Source organism: Cebidichthys violaceus, unplaced genomic scaffold (genome assembly GCF_023349555.1).
Source record: "Cebidichthys violaceus isolate CVI_PGR_0920_01 unplaced genomic scaffold, fCebVio1.0.p SCAF_33, whole genome shotgun sequence".
In the NCBI taxonomy this organism is placed as follows: Eukaryota; Metazoa; Chordata; class Actinopteri; order Perciformes; family Stichaeidae; genus Cebidichthys; species Cebidichthys violaceus.
Genome location: NW_027176517.1, coordinates 2,579,701 through 2,606,884, shown reverse-complemented (window position 1 = coordinate 2,606,884; position 27,184 = coordinate 2,579,701). Strand labels below are relative to the sequence as shown.

Genomic DNA, 27,184 nt, shown 5'->3' with positions numbered 1-27,184 from the left:
CTTTTGCACTTTTCATTTGCAAACAACCCCGTTTATGAACCGGATGATCTGAATTCAGAGTAACGTAGGCGGCCCGGCGCCCTCCTTCCTCTCCTCTCTCCTCCTTCCTCTCCTCTCTCCTCCTTCCTCTCCCCTCTCCTCCCCGACTGACAGACGCTCCTCTCCTGCTCCAGGTTGAGGGTGGTTAGATTAGAGCTGAGAGTCGAGAGCCGCCGAGTCTCACAAACAGGATTTACCATGTTGTCTCACAGTGGCAGCCCTGCCTAGGATCACACGCTGCTGATGAGCCCTGGAGCATAACATGCTTATGGCAGATACACTGCGATTTACAGAGACAGGAGAAGTGCAGAGTACACCAACTTAACATGTGTGCATTTGTTAACAGTGCACAAAGTTGAGATGTTGGCGTCTTCAAATGAGTCAACAATGTTGCACGGCTTTACCTCTGCACTGTGTATAAATCTCTTAATGCACATTACAGGCTTTTCAGAGCTGCCAGCTGATTAGCCCTCTCAAGACGATTTTTGCCATCCTTAAAATATATATTTTTTTTTACATGCAGTGCATTTTTCTCCTCGCAAGGTAGCAAACCTCCTTTCCTTGCAGAAAAATATATATGCACTAGCACTAATTTTTTAAGCAGAGGAATCACCCCACTGGTTTCTGCTGAAGTGAGATTTGGCTGCAGAGACCGCGCTGGTTCCAGAAATTCAAACCTCATACCATTCCAGGCTGGGCTTATCCTAAGCTTGTTAGTATGTGTGATGCCGGGGCCGATAGGACCTCTACATTACCATAACGCTGCTGAATTAACTATGATCTTCCTCTGCACCGGGAGAAAAACTGGCCCACAGAAGTTTTGCAATATGCTGTGCAGGATATTATGATAACATGCTATAATAAATGTTTATAATCTACTTAGTGGAGGACCAGGGTTCAAATATGTTTCTATATTAGGCTTATTAATGCTCCCACAGATTTTCTGTTCCACCGTCGCAGCGGGAGAGTGAAATATGCACACTTCACCAGAACTGTGAAAATAAAAGGTCTCAGAGTGATGATTAATTAAAGTGATTGTGCGGCGATACATCAGGCAGCAGAGAGAAGTGCTGCGGTTAAAAAGCATCAAACACAACAGTGAGGACACTGAGGACACTGAGGACACGCCCTCTGAGAATGGGGGGGGGGGGGGGGCTTTAACTACCTGGGGAGGGTACAGTCTACTATTTTACATAAATTACACATGATGAGTTTTTTAAAGCTTGTATTTCAAGTCAATATTATTCATACTGTTAAAAATAAAGAGAGCCCCATGACTATAAGCTGGTACCTTTGAAACAGCATTTGGACCATCAGAGTTCAACATTGGAATGCAGTAAAACGTCCTGAGGGCTGCTGGGTGAGTCATACCTCATCACTTCTAGAGGCACAGCTACAGACATCAACATGGTTCATCTCTATCACACTACATGTAATCTGTGTTTGGTTATTATGTGATGTTTGCATTAATTCAAACATCATCATTTTTGGGCTGCACCATTACTTCAAGTGGAAATTCTGGAGCTGCCCCGTCGTTTTTTAAATGTTGGTCATTTTGGCCTTTCTCCAGGAATAAACAGAATGAAGTTCTGTGGGTTTGAGCAATGTTTGGCAGCGCAGCATGAGTCATCTGCTGTTTCCTTCTCGTCGGCTAGCGGAGAGGAGCGATGCACTCTCCTGACCAAACTCACCAGCAGGAGCATTTCTCGGCCCGGCGCTCTAGAGATGCCGGATGTCACATTTCTGTAGAGAGAGCCGGTTAGCTGCTCCCCGTCATTATGTTCAGCTAACCGGCTTCCAGCTGCTCCACATTCACTGTACAAACACGAGAGTGGCCTCCATCTTCTCATCTGAGTCTCAGCATGAAAGAGAGTTAGATGAGAAAATGTCCCAAAATGTCAAACTGTAGTTTGCCTAATTCTAAATGTGCAATAAACGTTATATTCCCCAAAATAATCTGGCTTCACCTCGATACCACTGGTCTGTGTATGAATGAATAATCAGTCCTCTGACCTGCTCCGTTAATCTGACTGCCGGCTGAATGTTTCTGCAGAAACACCATAAGGCCTGCGCACATTCAAGACGCATTAGATGACACACTCCTAAAGTGTCCTCCTCATGCTGCTCGTCTTATTTTGATAAACAGTAATTTGGTGTCACGGAGGACAGTGTGGAGTGAATGGGACTTGTCTGTCTATCTGCCTCTCAGCCGTTCACAGCGTTTGTCTGTTGGGTTAAGACTCCCTTCTCTGCCGCTCTCTTTCTCCGTGTTGACACATATACATATCACACACCGGGATTAGCATGACGGTGACTGTAACAAACCTCCCTTTGAAAAAAAAAAAAAAAAAAAAATAGACGAAAGAAAGAAAGGGGGGAAAAAGCACCCTATTCTATAGTGGAGGTGCCCAGCCAGAAAATAGCATACTTAGACAACAATGGCGTGGTAAGTACCTTAGCAAGGATCAGCGCTGGCAGAGTGAAACACATTACAAAACAATGGCTGACTGCCTGCCTGCTTGGCTGCTTGGATGGCTGTCAGGAGCTGTGGGGCTGCCATGAGCTGCCATGCTGTTATTTGTCAGGGGAGAGAAAAGGAGACAGAGACACACATCATCATCTCGCTCCTCATCGCCTGTAACGGCGAGTCTAATCCCGCCCGCAGACGGATCTCCCATGATCCCCCTCTGCAGAGCGCGTGATGCCGTTCCACTCCAGCAACGCGGACGCGGACGCAGTGATGACATGAAGGACGTCAAAGAGGCAGTTAGAAGTGGCGTCATCTTTGCATTTAAAGTTTAAAAGGTGAATTATTGATATGGATAGAAGGAAACAAACACCGTAGTAGAGCCAGTAGTCAGCTGTTCTGATAACTCATTAACTGTTTAGTTCATTTCAAGCAATTAAGGCACTTTTTGTGGTTCCAGCTCAAGTGAAGTTGTGTCATTTGTATTATATTGTTTTATATCACAGTGAACTGAATAACTTTGGGTTTTGAACGTTTTTCATTGTTTTCTGACATTTTTAGATCAAACAATCAGCCAGTAAATTGAGATATGAAGAGAATTGTTAGCTACAGCCTAACAGAAGAATTAACAGTGAGACTAATAATACATCTTAGAGGCTTTGAGGACAGCATTGGATACACTGGAAGCAGCTCCCATCATGCAGCAACATAAAAAGATTAACAGTCCAAAACAAATTAAAAAGCATAATTCTTATTTTAAAAATGACTAATAATCCGGCTGTTGAATTTTGCTAAAATAACACGAGGAATATCCATCAATTATTAACCTCCATATCATGCGTTCAAAATTACACATTTACATTCCAATATTTTGATAGGATCTAAATCAGGAAGTCAAATATATTCCGGTTTTATTATTGGGCCAATAATGAGCAGAGATTGTTTAATGCCAGTTAAAAGAGGAAGGGGGGTGCTGTAAGTCGGGGGGGGGGGGCGTTACTAATGATATAAGAGCGAATGTTGGAGCATCTCCTGGAAATCTGTCAGAAATCCTAATGTCGCTCCTGTCCCTCTGTTAATGCAAACCAAATGAGGCTGCACTGTAATAAGAAGCTTCCCAGAATTAGTTTCCGTTTGCAGAAAATTGCGAGACCCCCCCCCCCCCCCCCCCCCCCACACTAGTACTTTTATCTATTTCACTCCAGCATAAGCAAAAAAAAAAAAAAGAAGCAGGCAGACCCTCCTCCGACATTATTTGGATGACGTTCCATCAGTAGCAGCAGCAAGAAATAACATTGTGCAAATTCTATGCATGTTAATGATAAATAGGAATCCACCTGCTCACAGATAAAATGAGTTTAATTTCCCCCCCCCACCCACGCCCATGTGCCTGCCTGGCCTTTTAGAAATTACTTATGCACAGCTATTATTAAAATAGGGCCGGTGCAAATGAGAAAGAAGCGCTATCTCTGGAAAGAGTGGCTGGCTTTAGACTGCTGCTGCTGCCAGGCCGCTCTGCTTCACACAGTCAGCGATTCTCCCTCTCTCACACACACACACACACACACACACACACACACACACACACACACACACACACACACACGTGCACATATGCAATCACATGCACAGACTGAAGCTTGTGCACACACACCTCACCTCCTCTCAGCTCTGACCCTGTGTTTACTAAATTAACCCAAATCCTTTTTTTTTAGGGGGGGGGGGGGGGTGTAATGGAATTTGCAAGCTTTTGGTGAAAACATCTATTTGTATGTGTGTCTTTCTTGCGCGTATGCTAATATACATTTGTGTACCTGTGAGTGTGCATGTGTGTGTGTGGGTGTTGCAGCGTACATGCGTGCTTGTTTTGTGTCGGAGTGTAATTTTGTTGTTGGAAGGAAATTTGCTTTGGGTGTACAATGTGCCTGTCCCTGCATCTTCAGAGGAGCTGAGGATGTAACAATTGAATGCTGAAGGCTTGGAAAATATCAGTCATAAGTGGTGACTAGAATATTTATCTATGCATGGACAGAACGGGAGGGAGGAGGGGGAGGAGGGGGAGGAGGGGGGAGGACGTAGGCCAGGTGGAGAAAGGGTAAAATAAATGTAAAAAAAGAGGTCAGAGCAGGAGTGTTTTTGTGCACAGTGTGCTGTATATTCTCCACCACCTCTGCTCCATTAGCAAATCAACAGATTCCTCTCATCTCTCACTTTGGCCTTGAACACTTCCAGAACATTCATCCTTTTTATCCAGCAAGCTGAAGGATGTTCTGATGGCTGGCTGCACAGCCTCTCTCCTCAGCCTGAACTCCTGCCTCTTCATCGCTGCCATGCAACAATGAGTGGAGGAAAAAAAATACAAAATACAGCCACATCCAAACGGGAACTCATTAGGCGGAAAAATCTAAACCGTAAAGTGAATTGAACACTCGAATGTGACATCCTGACATAGAGTGAAATTAAAAACTGCCTGGCAGCGAGGTGTTCACCCGCTGACAATGGCGCTGTCAAAACCGCACGGCAAAAACAATGTTGTCAGCTTTGCGCATTTTATATTTTAAAAAAAAGTACGGCAGACACACAGTGAGGCACGGTGAACACTGCATGCCCCTGAATGAACGAAATGAAAGCAGCGTTACGCCATTAGGCTGTGAGGACAGTGCAGAGGACTCGCTGAACAATGACGCGCCGCCCTGTTTGCATATTGTCTCGGGGCCTCCTGCTGTGTGTGTGCTCTCTAATGACTGCTCGCTGGGAGATGTTAAGACTAATAAACGAGGCTCACTCTCAACTTCATGCACTCTCAGAGCAGCAATTATGTCAAAACGGTGTTTATAGTTGGAACGGTAAAGAATCCTTCTCTCCTGTGCTTGAAAGGTTTTCTTTTTGCCCGAGAGCTGAAGTTGAAATTACTGTGGCGCTTTGTGATGATGTCACTACATAATGTTTCTAAATGATATAGTGCAGTTTACAAATACCATGGTTATTGTTATTATTAAAGAGTCTGAGGACTGAAGAAAAACCTGATGCAGTTGTGTTGGCACACTTCACCATGTGATGCCTGCAGCACATAGTTTAAGAAGGAAAAATATATATTTTTAAACACATACAGCAGCCTGTACTCTCTCTGTGAACCGGAATATCAGGAGCAGTATTTTAGAAACCTACTATTGATTTACTGCAAGAGCGTCTGCAAAGGAGTTCATTTCACATGAATGATCTATGATCTATGATCAACACATGTATAAACTTTATTATATATTGTATAGACATTATCATATATTGCATAGACTTTATCATGTATTGTATAAACTTTATTATATATTGTATAGACTATTATATATTGTATAGACGTTATTATATATTGTATAGACGTTATTATATATTGTAGACTTTATCATATATTGTATAGATGTTATTATATATTGTATAGACTTTATCATATATTGTATAGACTTTATCATATATTGTATAGACTTTATCATATATTGTATAGACTTTATCATATATTGTATAAACGTTATTATATATTGTATAGACTATTATATATTGTATAGATTTTATTATATATTGTATAAACTTTATCATATATTGTATAGACGTTATTATATATTGTATAGACTTTATTATATATTGTATAGACTTTATCATATATTGTATAGACGTTATTATATATTGTATAGACGTTATTATATATCGTATAGACATTATATATTGTATAGACTTTATTATAAATTGTATAGACGTTATTATATATTGTATAGACTTTATCATATATTGTATAGACTTTATTATATATTGTATAGACTTTATCATATATTGTATAGACTTTATTATATATTGTATAGATTTTATCATATATTGTATAGACTTTATCATATATTGTATAGACGTTATTATATATTGTATAGACGTTATCATATATTGTATAGATGTTATTATATATTGTATAGACGTTATTATATATTGTATAGACTTTATCATATATTGTATAGATGTTATTATATATTGTATAGATGTTATTATATATTGTATAGACGTTATTATATATTGTATAGACTTTATTATATATAGCATAGACTTTATTATATATTGTATAGACTTTATTATATATAGAATAGACTTTATCATATATTGTATAGACTTTATCATATATTGTTTGGGTGTAATCACACGGCGGTAGGATTTTAGAAACACCGTTTCATTTTTTATATATATATATATATATATATATAAATATATATATATATATATATATATAAATATATATATATATATATATATATATATATATATATATATAAATATATATATATATATATATATATATATATATAAATATATATATATATATATATATATATATATATATATATATATATATATATATATATAAATATATATATATATATATATATATATATATATATAAATATATATATATATATATATAAATATATATATATATATATATATATATAAATATATATATATATATATATATAAATATATATATATATATATATTTTCCGTGTTTTGTATATTATTTAAAAATTTTAAAATGTTCTTTTCCCTACAAGATGAAAAAAAAATGCTATTTCATGCCTTCCCCACAATGTCAAGAACACAATTTTAGTGAAGAAATATGAACAATCACCTTTGTTCATATTCATGTTTTTGGCCTTAAACTGACACATTTAATGGACTATGAGTGTATGAATCTGCCTTAAAGTACAATGTGTATTTGTCTGGTAAGTGTAGATTGTAAATCCCCAAAATGTCCTTAATAAGTATAGACGACCTTAGTCTGTCATAGCTACGGCCATATGTAGCTTAATTATAAGCCATATTTCAATTTAGGTCAAAAAAATATAAATATATATATTTCCAGCTATACACTTACTATGTTTACACCCATGTATACAGATACAGAGCAATCAGATTATGGCAACAGCTTGATTTAACTGTTACTATGCGGTTGTTATTATCAAATTTAGACAACCTAATTGTGCGTCACGATATCTCGATCTATGATTTCATCACAATATAACTTCATTGAAAGACGATAACTTATCATTTTGAATTATCACCCAGCCCTAAAACCATATAAACGCTCCTGGAAAGCTCATAGTTAATGCAATGACATGACCGACTAACATTGTGGCAACTATAAAGCACTTCAAATGTACTTTTCACTTATTGTTAGCGTATTACAGCTATTATAGATAGATAGATGTTGAAACTCGTACTCAACATGAGTCCATCAGCAGACAGAGGAGCAATAAGAACGATCAAACAAATCAAATCAAAAAGATTCAAACTCATGAAGCAGACTCCGTACTGGAGCCAGTGTGTGTTGATGGATGATGGCTGGTTATCTTGTTGTTCTCACTGGTGTCTCACCTGTTTTAATAAAGTTTGTAAAGCATGTGGGCAACACTGTTGAAGACAGCGTGCTACAGGAGGACATGTTGCTCCAATTTTAGACATCTTAAACCAAAATGTGCCAGCCTGGCAACATCAAGGCTGCAAACATAATTTCCAGAAACAATATTGTCTGATTTGATATATGCTATTCAATGTGGGAGCTTTGGGTGCCCTTGATGGTCAACCTGTGCCTTGTTATCGTACTGTACAATTTGAAATGCTGTGGTCGAGTGGGTCGGCAGGATATTAAAAGCGTACATTTTGCTTGATTGGCTAATGCCCCAAAGCCCGTTTAGGACCGGTTCTGGACGACTACAGAAGAAGAAGGAGTTTGAGACTCTGTACGGTATTGTGACAGCGCCGGGGTGAGAGTCTGATTGAATGGCAGCAGAGGAGCGTACATCTTTAAATTCCTCATTATCCACTAACACACAGACACCACGGCTGCTCCTATTCCATTACTTACTCCTCCGTATTGTCATGCTCCGAGAATTCAATGTAGTACCTTTTATTGTAGAAAATGAAAAATGTCATTTTCCCCTTCTCCCTCTCTCCCCCTCTCCTAACACTAATTTAAAATGTCTCATCTCCTCCTGCGTGTTCAACAGTCTGATTGCCTCAGTGCTGAAGAAAGAGGCCTAAGAGGAGGAATCCCCTCTCTTTGTGAAAAGGAGTGGAGGTGGGAGCAGAGGAGGAGAATGGAGCGGGATGATTCGTGAAGGCGAGAATCTGCAGCTTCATCAGAGTCGGTCAAGCAGGACAGCTGCTGCTGCTGACCCCCCGAACCAGTGGAGAGACCCACACCTCCAAGGACCGAAGGTCCTCCTATTCTTCTCCCTGCAGCGGTCACGGCTCCCTCCCTCCCTCCCTCCCTCCCTCTTTTCTTTCTCTCCCACTTTTTCACTCTCAGCTTATTGCAACAGAGCAGGGTCAGGACTTAACCCCCCAGAGAAATAAAGTCCTTCAGGTCTGCAGAAAAGGACAGTGATGAGGTGTCTCTGTGCCTGAAAGACAGTCTACATGAACCTGCAACACATTCTCACTCTCAACTCGTCAAATACTGACGCTCAGCGACCCTGAGCTTCGAACCGTGACTCTCTGGGTTCCCCTCATCAGTTCCCCTCATCAGCTACCGCTTGTTACACGTATGAGGACATCTCAACATAAACTTCTGTCTTCACAGGAAGTAAGGTTTAGGCGACAAAACCATTGAATTAGGTTTAGGAAAAGGAAACTGGACCAGCGTAAGTACCGAGTGATTTACGACTCAAGAGAATATCGAGTGACAGACAGGTCACCTGACTAGCGGCTCACGTGACGAACGACACCAACGACTGACGGAACGAACCGTCAACCTTTAGTTTTACCTTCGTCTCCTGGATGGAAGTCTGACCTCAGAACCCTGCACACACATCAAGGTGCCATCTGGAACCGAAAATGGTTCTTCGGAGTGATGCCATAGATGAAGGACCATTTCTGGTTCCACAAAAAAACTTTCAGACCAGGGTTCTTCAAAGAACCCACAAAGGTGCCTCAAAGAACCTTCAAAAAATGGTTCTTTGAAGCACTTAAAGAAAAAAAAGGTTTTCTAAAGAACCATTTTCAAAAAAGTTCTTTATGGACCCAAAAGACAATCAAACACCTGCAGATGTTCTGCACTTGTGGTTATTGCCATAAATCATCTCCGTGTAATCCGTGCGCTGCATGCAGTGTCCTCTCTCAGACACGTTCAGAGCGTCTCTCTGCACAGCTACAGGTGACAGCACACAGGTGTGGACCACCTGGCTCTGTGGCTCGGACTGTTTGACGCCGACGCCGCTGGGTTTAAGTTGGACTTCGTTAAAGCCCGGTGCATCGGCGTCACACGCAGAGAGGCACGGAGCGAGAGACCGGGTTGGAGCGCGTTCTAAAGGATGAGTGATGGAGTGGTGCACACACAACGTGTCCTCATGAGGCAGAGAAAGAGCACACTTCACACTGAAACAGTTGAGCTGGTCTTCACCATGTCCTCATTATTTACTCTACAGTAATATCATGTATAAGAAACACATCGGCCATCACGCATGGCTTACAGGTTACATTGATCAAATGGGATGATTTTAGGATTTACTTTCTGATATTAAAACAAACTGGGTATCAGTAGTATTTTCTAAATACTCTGATATTGTACTGACACAACGATGAATTGATTATAATAGAAAAGTGTGTTTCAGCCTCTCTCTCTCTCTCTCTCTCTCTCTCTCTCTCTCCCCCTCTACCTCTTATTCGTTCCTTCTCTTCTTTGGTACATTGTTTTCCGTACACATTATTTGAAGGATTTACATTTTTTTTATTCCTAATTTAATCGTCATTATTATGTTTTATTCGTAATGGATGGAAGATATATTTCAGGACAACAGTTGTGTTGCTATTGTTTAGGTTGTACAATCAGAATCACAAACCTTTTCATGCATTTTAATTTTTGCAGTTTTTGTTGCAAAACAAATGTTATGAGGTGTGATGTTTTTCACTGGAGATGAAACTTGACATGAATAAAGGGGGACGGGCAATATATCAAAGATTTAGGATAAATAGCATATATTTATGATTCACGGACCCAGAATTTCTAGCAGCACCTCTGCTAATAACAACCACAAAGGCTGCATCCTTCACAGATGGATCGAAACATAAATCCATGTAAAATGCACTTTCTTATGAAAAGAAAGGCAGACGCCTCCATCAGTGTGGATGTGGAGAAGACTAATCTGTTCCATTTCTTAAGATCCAGCTGTTGTCCACAGACACAGTGTGCCACTGCCCTCCAGTGGAGAGCCGCAGAACTGCAGATGTGATGCGTTTGAATTAGTTTCTTATATTAAGCCGATTGGAATGTGAGAAACATTAAAGTGTTCACTCACGGGTAGCAGGTGAGTGTGTCAGAGTCTAACTACAGTGTTAACATAACTCTCTAATGCATAACCATGTTAAAGCCGGACGCCTCTGACTATAGAGAGCTTTAAGGAACACAGAGCAGGTTTCTGCTCTTGTCTGGTTTCACAGACGTAATAATTAACATCAGACCACTAGTTGTTGGTTCTTATGTGTACATGCTGTACACACTGCTACATTTCATTGGTCGAGGTTTTGCGGGTGAGGAGGAGAAGATAGATAATTAGAATTCATGAATGAAAAACATGGAAGAACAAAACATGATTACCACCATGAGAGGTCATTAGATTTCACCGCATGTTTTCTTTATCCAGTGTTGGACTATCTAATTGAAAGTGTGGCGCAAACTCAAACTGCGCTCCTTTAACAGTCACTTTAGGCCATAATGGCACCAGAATAATCCATGTGCTCAGTGAAGCGTCTCGCTCACGACCAAACACTCCAACAGTGGCTCTTTAGGACTAATGATGACCCACGGAGCGAGCTCTCAGCGAGGCCAGAGCAACGACTGCAGGACCTCCTGTCCTCAGTATTTATGAAGATTAAGATGTCAGGCGTCTGAGACAGAAAGCACCGGATCAGGAGCCAGTGTGTGCAGCGTTAGATGAAGGGTTTCTTCACTGCCCGTAAATTCGTGGTTAATCTGCCCTAACAAGATAGACCGCAGCCCCTCGGCTGCATCGCTGCTGATGGAACCAGTAATGATGGAAGCGAGAGGTTGGCAGCTAAGCCTGAAGTAAGCTACTTTGGCACAGGGCGACGCACGGCTGGTCGCACAACCACTGGTGTGTGTGTGTGTGTGTGTGTGTGTGTGTGTGTGTGTGTGTGTGTCCAGTCATTTAATCAAATATGTGACACCAAGTAGCTTAAAGCACTAATAAGACATAATGCCACTTTGGCTTTAATTTGCTTAGTTGAAGGATGAAAGACAACCAGATGTGTTCAGGTCGTCCCATGTTAGTCAGTGTTGCTTCAGTAGCGACAAAGAACAACGTGATGGAACGGAAATATGAAAATATGAAATATGAAAATATACAGGCGGCTACAAAACTCCCTTTCCTGAGTCTCCGCTGGACTTGAGTTGAACATGTTTGTTATAATTCATCATATAATATACTATATCTATCATGAGTAGCAGCACTTTCATCATTAATTCTATATTATATAATTAGATTACTGTATCATTGCACACTGTTGTACTGCATCACCTCCCCTCTGGGGATCAATACAGGATAAGACACGTTAAGACGGAAATCTGTATTTAGTCAGAACGTGTTAATATTTAACAAAAGGTGAACATTTCCTTCTGCCTTCATCATATCTTCAGTATTTTTCCAGACTTAGTCAGTTCTCCCAAATCACAATCTCTCAAGGTCCTGTTACTCACAAAAAGATCTGAAAAGAACAGACTATGAACTACCTCCTCCTAAAAGAATACTTGGTATGAACATAAAATAGTGCAGCCTCTCTGAATAAAACCAGAACTATGTGCACGGCTGGACACCACGAGTGACAACAATGATTTTGTCGTTTGAGAGAACCGACCTCTTGACAGGATGCAGATCAGAGGCTGGTGAAGTTGCTGTGCGTTTCCTCTTTCCACTTCTGGACTTTTCCACTTTGTCAGTAAACTTCAGGTCCGGTGAGGGAGCAGAGCCACACAAGCCAGCGGTGCTTGCTCTTCCTTGGACTTCAAACAGGCCTGGTATACAGCGGCTGCCATGCATGTTTAGGATCAATATCCTGCTGGAAAATGAATCCTCTTTGACACATATTACTGAGCCAGAAGCGGCAGCATGCTTCTGCAAAATAAAGTGGTATTTCTCTCTCTAGCGGCTGTGGAGCTCATCCTGTGTAAGTCACTTGAAACAGCCCCACAGCTGAATATTTCACCCATAAAGTTTGACTGGAGGTTTTCTGCACCGCTGCATTCACATCATCACGCCTGTGAACATGCAGACGTCAAGTTAAAACCGACTGTTAGCGGTACCGTGTCCATCTGACACCAGGTCCCGTCCATCATAGAGCTCTCTCTCTCTCTCTCTCTCTCTCTCTCTCTCTCACACTCACACTCACACACACACACACACACACACACACACACACACACACACACACACACACACACACACACACACACACACTATTGTAATCTGCCCTGGTAAGGACAAAGTGACACGGCGTGTACTTTTGACATTTTAAATGCTTTATTGATTCAACAGAGTTTGTTCTACTGCAGAGAAAATGTGTCGGGGAAACAAACCGGGACATGGGCATTGTGCGAAGCTTGAAAGAAGTAGCGCAGCGCTAACAGTCGGGTTGGATTTAACGAGCCGCAGAGAGAATGCACAGAATGGCACAAGGCAGTAAACATAAGGCAGCGTCTCCTCCGACAGATGAAGGTCTCGACTCAAGATGAACGCAGAAGACGGATCAAAGCCTGGAGCAGCTGAGCTGATAATAGTGCAGCAGTTATGACTCAACGTAGAATATCTGCAGTCACCGATGTAGAAAATGTTCTTCTCATGAAATAATAATCACCAGTTACAATAACAACATGCCATCACATCGTTTGAGAAAGTATTTACTTCAATCATAGCTTCAAGCCGTCCAGATGAACATTTCACCACGTTGTGAACGCAGCAGTTGCTCACAGGCCTTCAATCTACTGCAAGGACTAAAACCTTTCAAAGTAAAACGATAGACGGAACAAGAGCCGGGAACGTTGGATCAGCTTGAGACAGTCCAGAGATGAAGCTTTCATACAAACATCCATCTTTCACAGCCTTGCTTCACTGATATTCGGGCAGCTTTTGGACTTTTGGTTTCGAGTTATTATTTTGGCTCCTTGACTCCTTTCTCCTTCTTAAACTTGGCGATCTGACTGAAAATATCCACCAGGTTGGATGGGAGGTCTTTCTTAGCCCTTCCTTCTGGCCCTGAGGTCAGACTAGTCTGTCTGTGGTGGTTTCCAGCACCTTCTGATCTTCTACCGTTTCCAACATCTGACCTCCTGCTGCCATCCACTACGTTCCCCTCTCTCCTGTCCTTCTCCCTCCCCGCCTCTTCTCCCTCTTCTACCCCCCCTCTGCTCTCAAACCTTCCTCCATCTAAGGAGTTCCTCTTGGAAGGGTCCTGTCTCATCTTTCTCTCTACGCGTTTTGACGCGGAACCCGAGTTCCCTAAATATTCAGATTTGAAACTGGACTTCCGTGAATACTCGGACTCCGCGGACGAGCAGGATACCTTTCGCTTCCTGTTCTCGTCCGAGCTGCTCCTCCTCTTGGAGTCAGCGTCTCTCCTGTCTCTCCTGTCGTCCTCCCTACCTCTCTCCCTGCTCTTATCTCGACTCTCTGCACTCCCCCTCTCCTCTCTCTCTGGGCTTCTGCTCAGACTGGTGTTCCTTCTCTCCTCTCTGTCCCTTCTCTTCTTTTCTCTGCGTGAGGAGTCAGACTCTTCATCCTCTGAAGCTGCAGACAAGGAGTACAGTTGAGAGATGCGTCTATCATCAGCATCCTTCACCATTACCTCCTCCTCCTCCTCCTCCTCCTCTCCCCCCTCTCCAAAACCCGGGCCTCCCTTCTGGTTGAGGAAGGTGGCGGCGGTGTTGGGAGGAGCGGGATACCACTCCACCTCGTCCTCCTCTTTCACCTTCCTGTCTTTCTCGCTCTTACCCTCCTCACTCCTCCTGCTCTCCCGTGAGGAGATCCTGCGATGGCGCTTACTTCCCCGGTCGGACCGCCTCCTCTTCTTTTTCTTCTTCTTGGACCTCCTGCGAGAGGAGGAAGACGATGACGATGGAGAGGAGTTCCTGGAGGAAGTGGTGGATGACGAAGAGGAAGAGGCCGATCTCTTCCGTTTCTTCTTCATCCTGTAAAAAAAGACATTCACTGAACATTTCATTCTCATTATTAAACTGAAGTTATGAAATGACTTGCATGGATCACCTGCCACACCTTCTAAAGATCAGACTCACCTCTTCTCCTCTTTTAAGATCTTACGCAACTTCTCCGCGCTGATCTGGCTGCTCGTAGCCTTCTCCTGCTCCTTAGCCAGCGCTTCTTCTCGCAGGCGAATCGATTTCTTTATCGTCGCCGGGCAAAGCAAGACAGGACAATGGCAGGCAAAAGTCCACAGAGACACAATCAAACACGCAACGGAGACCCCGGAAGTGATCGGGATTCAGCCATTCATTGAGTCGTTAGTGGTGGAGTAAGAAGTATGGGGAGGAGGAGGAAAGTCAACGGTTTGAAGAGGACAGAAGAACGTCAACGATCACACAGATGTCAGAACGATGGAGGAACACACAGAGTCACATATTTACCACAGAGAAAGTGGTGTGATCCAAGAGAAACAGATGACGGACAGAGACAACAAACATCATTCGTTCCCCATCGAGACAGACAAGGTTTCAACGTTACCGTGTTGGGGTCAGGGCACACACAGGTGTCCAGTGGAGGAGGAGGCGTCATTGTGCCGTTGATTTATTTTCACACCAGCGAGGCAGGTGACAAGACCGCGGCAGTCGGAGGGTCAAAGGGCAGAGTCCCAGGGTCGCAGACACACACACACATACACCAAAGCACTTCATCAGTATTACAAACCAAACAGTGACAGTGGCAACACGCTGTAAGAGGACGCCGTGCGCTGCACTTGAAACACCAACGTTTTAATAACACTTGCAACACAACACGGCCTTGTGAACGCTTTCAGACTAGATTCGGCACCATGGACAGCACTCCACGGTGCTCTGGTCCAGAAGGCCTTAAGTCCCTCCACAGGTGTTTTCACCTCTTTGACTGGTTGGACTTTATTAGGAGGTGGAGCCGTTTACAGACTGTGTGTGTTTCTTAATGTCAAGGAAGCGTTCCAGTGTTGAGGATGCTTTGAATTCTAGGACTGAGTCCTCCGTCCAGAGGAGTTTGAAGGATGCATGTGTGTATCCTTCAATATTCAAATGATGCCCACCGACAAACTCCTTCAGCAAGCTATCAACAGCACCGAGAGACGGCAGTAGAACCAGTATATCATTTAACATTCTACTTAATTTAGATGTTAGTAAAAACAACCCAGGAGGCTTATAGAAATGTGTGTGTGTATACATATATATATATATATATATATATATATGTATATATATATATATATATATATATGTATATATATATATATATATATATATATGTATATATATATATATATATATATATATATATATATATATATATATATATATATATATATATATATATATATATATAAATAAATGAATAAATGAATGTTCTTCTCATTTCAAGTAAAATAGAGCTGGATTAAATAATAACTGACAGAACAGAAAACTTTTGATAAATGGGCATCTTAAAATAAATCACTTAATTTTAGAAAAATGTATTTCACTGAATTGTTCTGCAGCTTTAAATTCAGTTCATTCAGGTTTGAAGTGATGTCAATCAAAAAAGCAACAATATTATATTGTTCTCATCTTCTAACAAGATAAATGTGTGAGCATGGACTTTATCTGTGGTTATTAAACTACTTGTTTCAGCTCTATTATCTCTGTTAACATCATAGTTGGTCCTAACACGTGACTTCATGTGTTAGGATTCTGATCATATTGGGCTCTTGGGTTTATTTTCTGTGTCTTCATTTCAGATGTGAGTGGGTACGTTTGATCTAAAGAGTTGTTCTTTGTCTCGTAGTGGCGCTTCATATTACTGCTTTTAATAATCGTCACGGTCTCTGAACATATAATTCTCAATTATCTATCTGTTTTAGGTCCAGGGTCCAGATACAACGGCGTCTGGGTCCGGATCCGGACCGCGGTCCGCCTATTAGTGACGCCTGCTATATGTATTTGCTTCACCTGTTTTGTTTTTTATCATTCTTCATTGATGTGTAGACTTAACAAAGCTTTGATGTTGTTGGCAAGTTCATTAATAGTTAAGCCTTAAGTACACACAGTGCATACCCGCCCAGAGTGTGTGTGTGAGAGTGAGAGTGAGAGTGAGTGTGAGTGTGTGTGTGTGTGTGTGTGTGTGTGTGTGGGCGGTGGCCTGCTCACCTGTATAGTGTCTGTGATCTTGCTCAGGGCTTCTTGCGCCTCAGGGTTTGAGTCATCCAGAGATAGAGCTCTCCTGTACAATCCCTCTGCTGTTACTAGTTTCTCCTGTTCCTCAAGCCTAGAGACACACAAACACAAGAGACCTGAGTACATAAGGTCAAAGATAAATGAATGAATCAAGTAAATGATGCCTGCAGCACAGAGGCAAGAAACCTTTCATTGTGGAGGCTATATTAGCAGTGTCAGCATGTTTACACATGAATACTGCTCGATTGCTCTTACTTTCAAAGATCTGACACCTCTGTGTACTCTATTATCAGTGCTTACTGTTTTCCTCTCTCCACCAGCGTCTGGCAGAGGTACTTCTTGGCGTTGCGGTGGTCTGGACAGCTCTGCAGGGCCAGTTCAAAGTCCGTTATAGCCTTCATGATGCTGCCTTTGTTAGCGTAGCTGAGCATATCCAATGAAAGAGAGAACAAACGAAACATTCAATCCTTCTCTCGACAGGGACTATCACAGCGGAGACACAAGAACGCTCTGACAAGGCCGTTCTGTTGTACGACTGCTGCTGGTGGTGCAGTATCACTCACTAGATTAACAGAGATTATATTCTACATCATTTATCTGTCATGTAGTTCATAAATGAGCTCTGTTATCTCTGCACCGAGTGAACGACAGCTTTTTATCACGACAGGGACGGGTGTGGTTTCTGTAAGACAATATGAATAACATTTCAAATAAACTGGTGCATAAAACAAACTTTTAAAACATTCACCGGAATACAAATAGAGTCGATAGCTTGTGAAACTCAATGCACGAACATCTAATTATTCACAGGAAGTGGGCCCCATGTGACACCAAACCTCTACCTGTTCTACAGTGTTAACACATCCAGAGAAGGCTGCAGGAAGTCAAATGAGAAATGGACTCACAGAGCTCCACGAGCCACCAGAGCTTCCACATTGTTAGTGTCGATATCCAAGGCCTTGTTGTACTCGTTCATGGCTTCGACGTGGTGACCGTGTTTGAAGTGGCCCACACCGGCACGGACACTGACGACGAAGACAGACACGCAACAGGAGAAGTGAGACCGAGTGAGACCAAGCGAGAGGAGACGTTGTTCACTTTGCACGGTGATGAATATGATAGACCAGTGACAAATGTCATCATTACCACTTCAAAGCCCATGATGCAGACTGCTTCTTCCTGATTGCTGAGGCAAAATCTTCCTCTTGAAAAAGTTTGCTGTGGAGAAAAGAGGCACAGGTCGTCTCTCAGCATTGAAGACTTCCTGTTCCCAAAGGACACCGCTACCTACCGGCCTGCCTCCAAGGACACTCCTTTAAACACTCACAGTAGTTATTGATCATAGAACTGACACATGTCGTATATTCCTTCTAAAAACACACACCGGTTTGAAGCATTAGGTCAACCCCGTGTCCTCACTGGCTGCTAGTGAAGCAGCAGCTCGAGTTGAACTTTTGTCAGATGCCGTTTCCATTTATTCCTGTCGCCGCCATGGAAGAGGAACGGCTAATTCTTTAAGTACAAATGAGGAGTTGTTTACACCACACCTCCTCCTTTCACTACGAAACCCTGAATAAGGAAACGGCAGGCTGGAGGGATATTCCAGGGAATGTTTCCTACTTGCTGTTCATTTCCAGGATACATCACAAAGAAAAAGTACAAATGTCAGAAGAGAGTCACCCATCTCTGAAGATGACCTCCAGTGGTTTACGCTTGTCGTGAGGATACTGTGTCACTCTCTCTGCTATCATACGGTTGCTGGAGAATTATCCAATCAAAGATGGCGGTGCTTAAAGTAACCAGTTAGTCAGCCGGTGGACATGCTCATTACCTCTGTAGTCCTCTCATCATGGACGGAGGGTGGGTGTCACTGACTCCCACCTTTCCCAGCAGGTAGGCCACTACAGAGGGGTTGTGGTAGCCGTGGCAGCTCTTCAGTATACACTCGTACGTCTCGCTGGAGTCAGCGGCTGCACGAACGCTACGACTAAGAAAAGGAAAAGGGGGGGAGGAGTCAGCGTCGCATGCTAAAACTGAAACACGCCGGCCTTGATGGAGCGATTGTTCGGCGGGTGAAATGATGAAGCAAAGATGTTTTGCATAGTCTGAACGTAGCTTCACTTGATGGACAAGAAAAACTCCAAACACAGATCACTCCACGCTACGGTTACATGACTTGCGTGTATTCTCTGGTGATGAAGAAAGTGTGAACGTTTGAATGAGTCGTGAACTTATATCTGTGGTAAACAGACACTTATTTTAAACACGTCCCGTATCCCTTCATCCTGAAACAAGTTCTATACAAATGTTTCCCCGAGTGTTCAGTACAGAACGCTTCAGTGTTACTCACAACCCTTCAAGCATATTGTAATTCATTTCAAATAAGTGTTATAAGTTGAGTGTTGTATACGTTGCAGTACTTGATCACGTCATGTTGTGTAATTACCTGTAGTGTATGGGCAGCTCCTCCCGAGGAACGACGCCCAGTTTGATGTGCTCCAAGTTGGGAGAAAGAGAGGCCTGCTGGAGGGAGACTGTGATCTTCTCCTGGTAGCGGTCGATGTCCTTCACCGCAGCTACACGACGACAGAGAGGTGACCAGATGTCAACACTTATTGCTGCATTATAATCTGCTCATAGCACTAAACACTCATATACATATATAATATATTCATGATTTCTAACAATCATATTCATAAAAACACATAAATCAGTTCATTACGACTTCAAGTATCACAACAGTTCATGATTGTTTTTTGCAAGGATCATAGTGCATCATAATTTAATAAGAGTCTGTGAGTCAGAGAAGCTATTTCACATGTCGTTCTCCAAAAAGAGGAACGTGGACGAACTCGTACATCTTCATTCTTCCAACAGGCAGATCACCACCAGTCCTTTTAATTAGTAAAAGCAGCGACGTGAAATCCAAACCGAAGACACAGGAAATAAATAATCCCAACGCATGAATTCACTTCACAACAACGAGGTGAACGGAGAGAATAGAGCAGAAACCAGAGCTTTAATAACCACAGATAACGTTCCTGTACACACATTTACCTTATTAGAAGATGAGGAGAAGATAACATCACTTCACACCTGAATGAACAGATTTTAACGCTGCAGGATGATTCAGTTAAAGTCACTTTATTTGAAGCTTCTGTTCTGTAATCTGTTTTTAAATCCAGCCCTTATTGTCATTGAAATGAGAGAAGAACATTTATTTATTATTATTATTTATTATTCATCCAGTTACATTTGAAAACTGACGATGAATATTGTTGAGCTTTAACTTTCTTTACTTGATTTGACAGTCAGTTGTTGACTACATATAGACGTTAATACAACTGCTAGGCTACTTCAATAACCATGGTACTAAATAAAAGCACAAGTTAGACATTGCTGTGATGTTCTGGACCTTTGTGTGAGGATATTCTCTCCAACTGGACCTCGTGAATATTAATGGGTTACCCCTGCTCCAGTACTTATGATGTAATGTTTCCACAAAATACTAACTCTGAAGAGACAACTGACTGAAAACATAGATAATACCTGAAACATGCTCTACTTCACCTGTACTTGTATAGAACAGTGGTATATAATACTTTGAGGAACCAATGAACAATTCTTAAAAGTTATCACAATGTCAATCACTTTATCCTCCGCCATTTAATTTAACAAACGCACTGTGATGTCAGATAAAGTGACATTGTGTTGCAGCAAGTATTGGGCCAGCTCTACCTGGTGAGAATTAAAGCCTTGAAACCGCTGTAGAGAAAACACACCTATGGTCTGACTGTGAGAGAAAGTCTGCACAGAGGAGGTTGTTTCAGAGGAAGCTAAGATACTAACCTCTGATGAAGTCTCCGGTCTGGAAGTAGGACAGAGGATCATCATGGCTGCCAGTGGAGGGGATTTCTCTGATGTGACAAAGAGCCTGTAAGTAGAAGAGAAAGGACATTCCACCAGGTGTTGCACCATTTACTACAGTAAGTACAGTTACACAAATTGTTCGTGTCATGACTTAAGACCTCAAGTTGCGCGGTGGTCATTTAAGTCGGCATTAGCACCGGTACAGCTGGACATCTACACTGGTTGACTGACGGGCTTCGATCCGTTCCCAGGTTGATGACATGAATATGGCCACATCGTGGCTCGATCGATTCAGCTTGTTGACATACCGACAGCTCGAGGTCCTCCACGTCTCTCTTCAGTCCTCCTGCCGTGCAGAGCAGAGTGAGAAAGAAGCCGTACTCTCTAATGTTGTTGATCCTCCCCACCAAAATGTCTCCTCTTTCCAAGTCCCTGTACAGCATGGCTCTTCTTTCTTCATAGGACACCTCCATGAACAACTCCACTGGTGGCATGATGGCATACGGCTCTGGGAAAGAAGAATAAAAAGGGAATCAAACATATGAAGATAGATTTCTCTATATTAGGGTAGATCCACACTAAGCCTCCGTTTTGGCTCTTCATAGTCACTGAGCTGGAAGCATTTCTCACCCAACAATGGAGCCTCTCCACAACTCTCTCCAGAGCCGATGAATCTGAAGACGCCAGGTCAGCATTTTAGTGTTTATGGGGAAAACTGAGCTTTTGCTAATCGATGACATAAGTCTGCCACACAGTTCAGAGAGAGAACTTATTGTTTATAACTCCATTTTATATGTCAACGTAGACACATCACAGCTGTGACCATGAAGATGTAAAGTGTGACCCTGTATTCATTTGTCAGACGACGTGGCGATCGTACATTTAAATAAAATTGAAACTATTTGAATCCATCCAGCTGTCCACACAGGCCGCCCTGCATTCAACATGTTTGGAATTGAAAAGAGGAGAAATGCAAAGTGGTTCTGCTGTAAAGACAGAGGTCTTTACAAAATGACCATGTTGGATGACCTCGTGTGGACCGAGCCTGGGAGACACACACCTGCAGCGTCGTCCTCCTCCTCGTGTTCCTCTTCCTGATGAGTGGTGGTCTTCCATGCTGGACAGAACAGGATGTCAGCCTTCCGGGCAATGAACTGCTCCACAAGGGGGCTGTCCTGCCCGTCACTCTTGCTGCACACAAAACACACAGACGCTCAGCGAGGCTCTCAGGAGAACACGGTTTAGTCAAACTAAGCAAACAGCTGAACTCTCGCACACTATTAGGGCCGAGTTTATTAGAGATACAACCAATAAAAAGAGTTAGTCTAATCTCCAACGCCTCAGACACTATCCATTACGAATAACAACGAGCTGGAACAACAGATCAGTAGTTGATTATTAGGCAAACAACTAAAAAAATCAATCAACAAACTATTTGATCATGAATATACAGGTTCATTCATTTTAGCCAGTTTGAAGTTTTCTGCTGTTCTCCGATTCATATTTAGTCATCTTTGACTTATGGAAATTGTGACTGAATTAAATTGTGCACTTTTCACTATTTTAAGGTTTATTGACCACAGTGAAAATAATTGTTCGTTGCAGCCCAACAACGTATCAGGATCCATAGAAGACAAACTAAAAGATGAGAAGCAAGACTAGATGCAAAGCTCACACGTGAACGACAATCTTCATCAGAACAGAAACGAACTTAAATACCTTTCGCACGAGACCTTGCACAGGTCAGACACCACCGCTTGGAAGTCTGGGTTTTCTGTTTGTTCACATTTCAGTTTGTTGAAGAACGATTCTCCGTGATAGGTCAGACACTGCCTCAACAAGTCTCTGTCCATTCTGCGTTCACAGGGCTGCGCTCACATTATTCTACAAGTCACAACATATAGCAATGTAACGTAACGTAACGTAACGTAACGTAATGTAATGTAATAGTAGCCACTGAGAGCCGTTGGCTATGGTCGAAACGTTGAAGCTAAATTTAGCTAACGTGTTACTTGTATTGCGGTGGAGACGTGATGCTTCCCATCAACAGGCTCGTCTGTTCAACAGATTCAACGTTAAAGGTCCATTAAAGACACTTTAACGTTAATGGACGTAAGTTAGCGAGATAACAGCGTTGCTCTGCGTCGTTTAGCTAGCCACCAAAACAAACGCTAGTCAGTCATGCTACAGCACTAGCAAGTTGAAATAATCTTCGTAATGAACGATATTCCAATAGTCTTACACGTGCAAAGTACCTCTGTTTCCTAAAACACGACTATCATTTCAATTCCAACAAGTCTCGACTGCTCTTTTCTCCTACATCGCCCATTACTATCACACATGGACGAGTGAGCATGCGCAAGGTGTGTTACACTGAAACCGTCGGGAGAAACAAGTCCCACCTAGGAACTAAAGTGGACAAAACATTAATACATTTTTTAAATGTGTTGAATTCTGATTAAGCTATATTCAAAATTAAATCAAAATTGTATTCAAAAGTAACTCCTCTTATAGTAATTATGTTAAAAGTTAAATATCCTACCAACATTTAGTCCCACACAGCCTTATTGAGCCAATGGAGGAAGAAGTACTGAGACATTTTACTTATATAAAACTAGTATTACTACAGTGTAAAAATACTCTGTTACGAGTAAAAGTTCTACATATTTGATTTTTCAACTACATCACCGACAACTGAAACCCTGAGCATTGCGCTTCTAACCACCACAACTGTGGGGTGATTGGGGTGACCGTGGAGAGCAGGGCTGCCTTTCAATCAGAGGGTCGGTGGTTCGATCCCCGGCTCCTGCTCTACTAGTCTCATGTCATTGTGTCCTTGAGCAAGACACTTAACCCCAGAATGTCTCCCGTAGCTGCGTCTACGGTGTGTAGATAGAGACTGAATTGTAAGTCGCTTTGGATAAAAGCGTCTGATAAATGACCGTAATGTAATATAATGTAATGTGACCCCACAACTCCAAACCCCCGATAACTGCACCCCAAAACCTGCAGCCCACACAAATGCGGCTAACAAACCTGCAGCCTCCACAGCTATTGCTCAAACTATCACAACTGCAGCCCTGACAACCGTGGCCCCACATCCATGGCCCCCACAAAAGCACCCCCACAACTACAGCTCCAACAACTGCACCCCTGAACATCTACAGCTCAGAAAACGGCGGCTACCGAACCTGCCACCACCACCGCTATTGCTCAAACTGTCACATTTGGAACCACCACAACTGCAGAAACCACATCTCTAGTTCCAACCACCACAATTACAGCCACAACGACTCCAGCTGTAACATCCACAACTGCAGCTACCACAACGCTGACTGTAGCTATGACAGCTACAGTCACATCAACATGTCCATGTGATTTGTCAGCCGCAGCCTGAAGTAGCAAGTTGAATAGAGAATGAGATGTGAGACGATTTCTGATATGTGTCACTAAGTTCAGGTTCAGTGGGGCAGAGTAAAGTGTTGTAAATGAGATATTTAATGTTACCAGTGCATTCATTTAGACTGGTGAACAGACCGGAGTGTCCATCAGAGCAGTATAAAGAGATTACTATATGATTATTATACGGCTCTAGTGTCCGTTATCAGGAATTAATGTACACCCTGCAGCCAATGAGAATCAAGTATTCACCGAGAACATGAATAGAACGTAATAATGTAGAAAAGTAGAGTTTGAATTAACAAAAAACAGAGACAGATGAAGAACTGAATTGCATGATATGAATAAGAAACCTGTTTGATAACCTTGATGAGGGTTTCCAGTAATGGCTTTGTTAGGAGCAATGCCAATTTCTCAGAGTATTGTATTGTAGTCATCACCTAGTTTCTCAAGTTCCGAGAAAGTATCCTCCGTCATCAATGCCATGCCACTCCCGAGCTAAGGGAGGAGTAAACCACACTATGCAACAAACACTCATCTACAAAGCACCTGTCTGTACCTGTAACTCATCATGGAAAGAAAAATACTTTGTTTGATATTTTTGTTTGGATATTTTCATGCATCCTCTGGACAAGGTAAATATTCAAGTGATACTATTGTGGCTTTGATTGTTTGTATTTTACTTTGGTCTGGATTTTGGTATTTTCGTGCTAAAAATAACTTGACTTTGATGAGACAAAGATGTTGTAAAACGCCAAAAACTTGCTGATCTGGTCTTCGTCCTTGCTTGTGTGAGTGTTTGTGTTTGGGTGATGACGCGGTGAAGTGGATGATCTTACCATTAGTACAAAATCTCAACACTTTGATCGTGTCAACCGCTTGAGGATAACGCACAGGCAGTTAAATGAGGAGACTGAGAGAAAAAGAGAGAGGATGATGATGATGGCAGAGGAAGAGCATGTACTGCCTAATACAGCCAGGATAGTAATAGCATTACGGGGCTTTGAATGGTCGCAATGCTGCATGAAACCTTTAAATCAGGGGTATTCAATTGAATTTCAATGAGGTCCAGTTAGAGAGAATGTCCTCACACAAAGGTCTGGAACATCACAATAATATCTAACTTGTGCTATGATTCAATATCTATATATATTGAAGTAGCCTAGTAGTTGTATCAACCTCTGTATGTTGTCAACAACTGATTATCAAATCAAATAAATAAAGTTCAATTGAATAATATCCCATTTTGAAAAATGTATAAAAAATTAAATAATTCTCAATTATTTATTGGTTGTTGGTCCAAGGTCCAGATACAACGGCGTCTGAGTCCGGACCCGGATCGCGGTCCGCCTATTAGTGACCCCTGGTTTAAATCAAGCTCTATTTTTCAGCTCTCTACCATGATAGTGAGTTAGATGGCTTTTTGAAGTCACTCGTGACAATATTTACAGTTATCCTGAAAATGTAAATTTACCTCAATAAATTTATTGAGTGTTTTTACCTTTATCAACGATATAACCCTAAATTATCAAATCGTTTGTTGGAACCTGAGTTGCGGTAGTCACAACCATAGTTGGAACATCGTTTTTAGTAGTTGCAACTGCAGTTGTTGGAAACACAGTTCCAACTGCAGTTGTGGATCCAGCTGTGGATGATCATTCCATATTGTTAATATAAAAGAATTTCAGAAAAAACAATCCTTTCAAATGCCTCAGTATTTCTATACCTCTTCTCACGTTAATTTTATACGAGCAATTTCACCAAGGAGATGAAATAATTGGATCTATTGTCTGTCTGGATGTCAGTTTGTACAACTCTCACCAAACATCTCAACAACTATTGTCCTGATTGTTCTTCAGCAATGCAGGTGACTCTACCATCTTTACATGAGCATTGACCTTCTGGCTAAACAAGTTTATTACATTAGACTACAATTAGAAATGGTTTCAAAAGTACAGAAGCATAGTAGGCCTACATTCACTTGAGAAAAAAATAATTAATTGAAAAAAAATTTGCTCTGTAATTCTGAATTAACAAGGTTATTATCACAGATTTCTAAGAAAAAGCTTGTCACGGCCACCACAGTGGTTTGTTCTGGCTAAATTCCAGTCATTACAGCCTCTAACTGAAGGTCTGTCTCCAGAGCTGCCGTCTGCTCTCCTTCCAGCGAAGGGCTGTGAGGTTGAGGGACCACCAGGTGTGCTAGCTAGCTAATTATTGTCTAATTTCCAGTCTGATAAACAGTAAACTCATCAAATTCCTCATTAATTCCAAGTTACTCCAAAAAAGGGAATTCAGCCAGCACAGACCACAGCGCCGGGAGTCATGGCAGGGTAGTGGCCCTGAAAACTTTTGGCAAAAGTAAAAGAAAGACAAAAATGATTTTAAAATAACTTAATATTATTAGTCTCCAGTGAGGATGGGATTATATCCTGGATCACGTGGAAAAAACTCACAACAAATTGATGCTGGTGAATTTCCATTATTGATATAACTGTAAAATATCGTCACGAGTGACGAAGGATCTAACACGCTATCATCGAAGACAGGATAAAAACAGAGCTTGATTTTAAAATAAATTTTGTTCTGTAGTCAGTGTAAAGGTTCATTTTCAGCTAATAAATAACTAAATAGTCGTCAGACGATAGCTGATGGGTTCCAAGATTACCACCAAGCACCAATACAACCCAAACTAGCACAATACCACCCACCACATCTGCAACTACAACACCTCTGAGTACCACAACACCTCCAATAACCACAACAACGTCAGCAAATACCAGAGCATCTACAACCTCATCAAGCACCACTATTACACCACCAACTACGACACCACCAAGCACCAGTACAACCCAAACTAGCACAACAACAAACATCACAACTACAACACTTTTGAGCCCCACAACACCTCCGATTACCACTACTTCACCAGCAACTACCATACCCTCAAGCACCTCCACAACAAC

General features: G+C 41.8%; 1 protein-coding gene across 4 annotated transcripts; it reads right to left on the bottom strand.

The window, feature by feature from the left end:
* Window positions 1-13,046: 13,046 nt before the first annotated feature.
* On the bottom strand, window positions 13,047-23,167 carry ttc14 (tetratricopeptide repeat domain 14). Of its 4 annotated transcripts, XM_068725018.1 has the most exons (13): window positions 22,539-23,167; window positions 21,880-22,010; window positions 21,128-21,327; window positions 20,799-20,883; window positions 19,396-19,525; window positions 18,781-18,936; window positions 18,096-18,167; window positions 17,855-17,974; window positions 17,250-17,372; window positions 16,923-17,040; window positions 14,838-14,944; window positions 14,536-14,732; window positions 13,047-14,331 (listed from the first exon to the last, which is right to left on the bottom strand). In XM_068725018.1, the coding sequence occupies exons 1-13, from the start codon at window positions 22,670-22,672 to the stop codon at window positions 13,697-13,699; spliced, it is 2,208 nt and encodes a 735-aa protein (XP_068581119.1). In that variant the 5' UTR covers window positions 22,673-23,167; the 3' UTR covers window positions 13,047-13,696. The 4 variants fall into 4 exon arrangements, with proteins under 4 accessions (XP_068581119.1, XP_068581118.1, XP_068581120.1 ...); XM_068725017.1 differs by having other exon boundaries at window positions 13,047-14,732; XM_068725019.1 differs by having other exon boundaries at window positions 13,047-14,732; window positions 23,075-23,152.
* Window positions 23,168-27,184: the final 4,017 nt, after the last annotated feature.

Bases quoted from the DNA above. Each gene is read 5' to 3' on its own strand.
- ttc14 (XM_068725017.1), bottom strand. From the start codon at position 22,672: ATGGACAGAGACTTGTTGAGGCAGTGTCTGACCTATCACGGAGAATCG. The intron at 22,011-22,538 runs GTATTTAAGTTC...TTTTGTGTGCAG, and splicing joins TGCAAGGTCTCGTGCGAAAG to CAAGAGTGACGGGCAGGACA. The intron at 18,168-18,780 runs GTAATGAGCATG...TTTTCTCCACAG, and splicing joins ATGATGAGAGGACTACAGAG to CAAACTTTTTCAAGAGGAAG.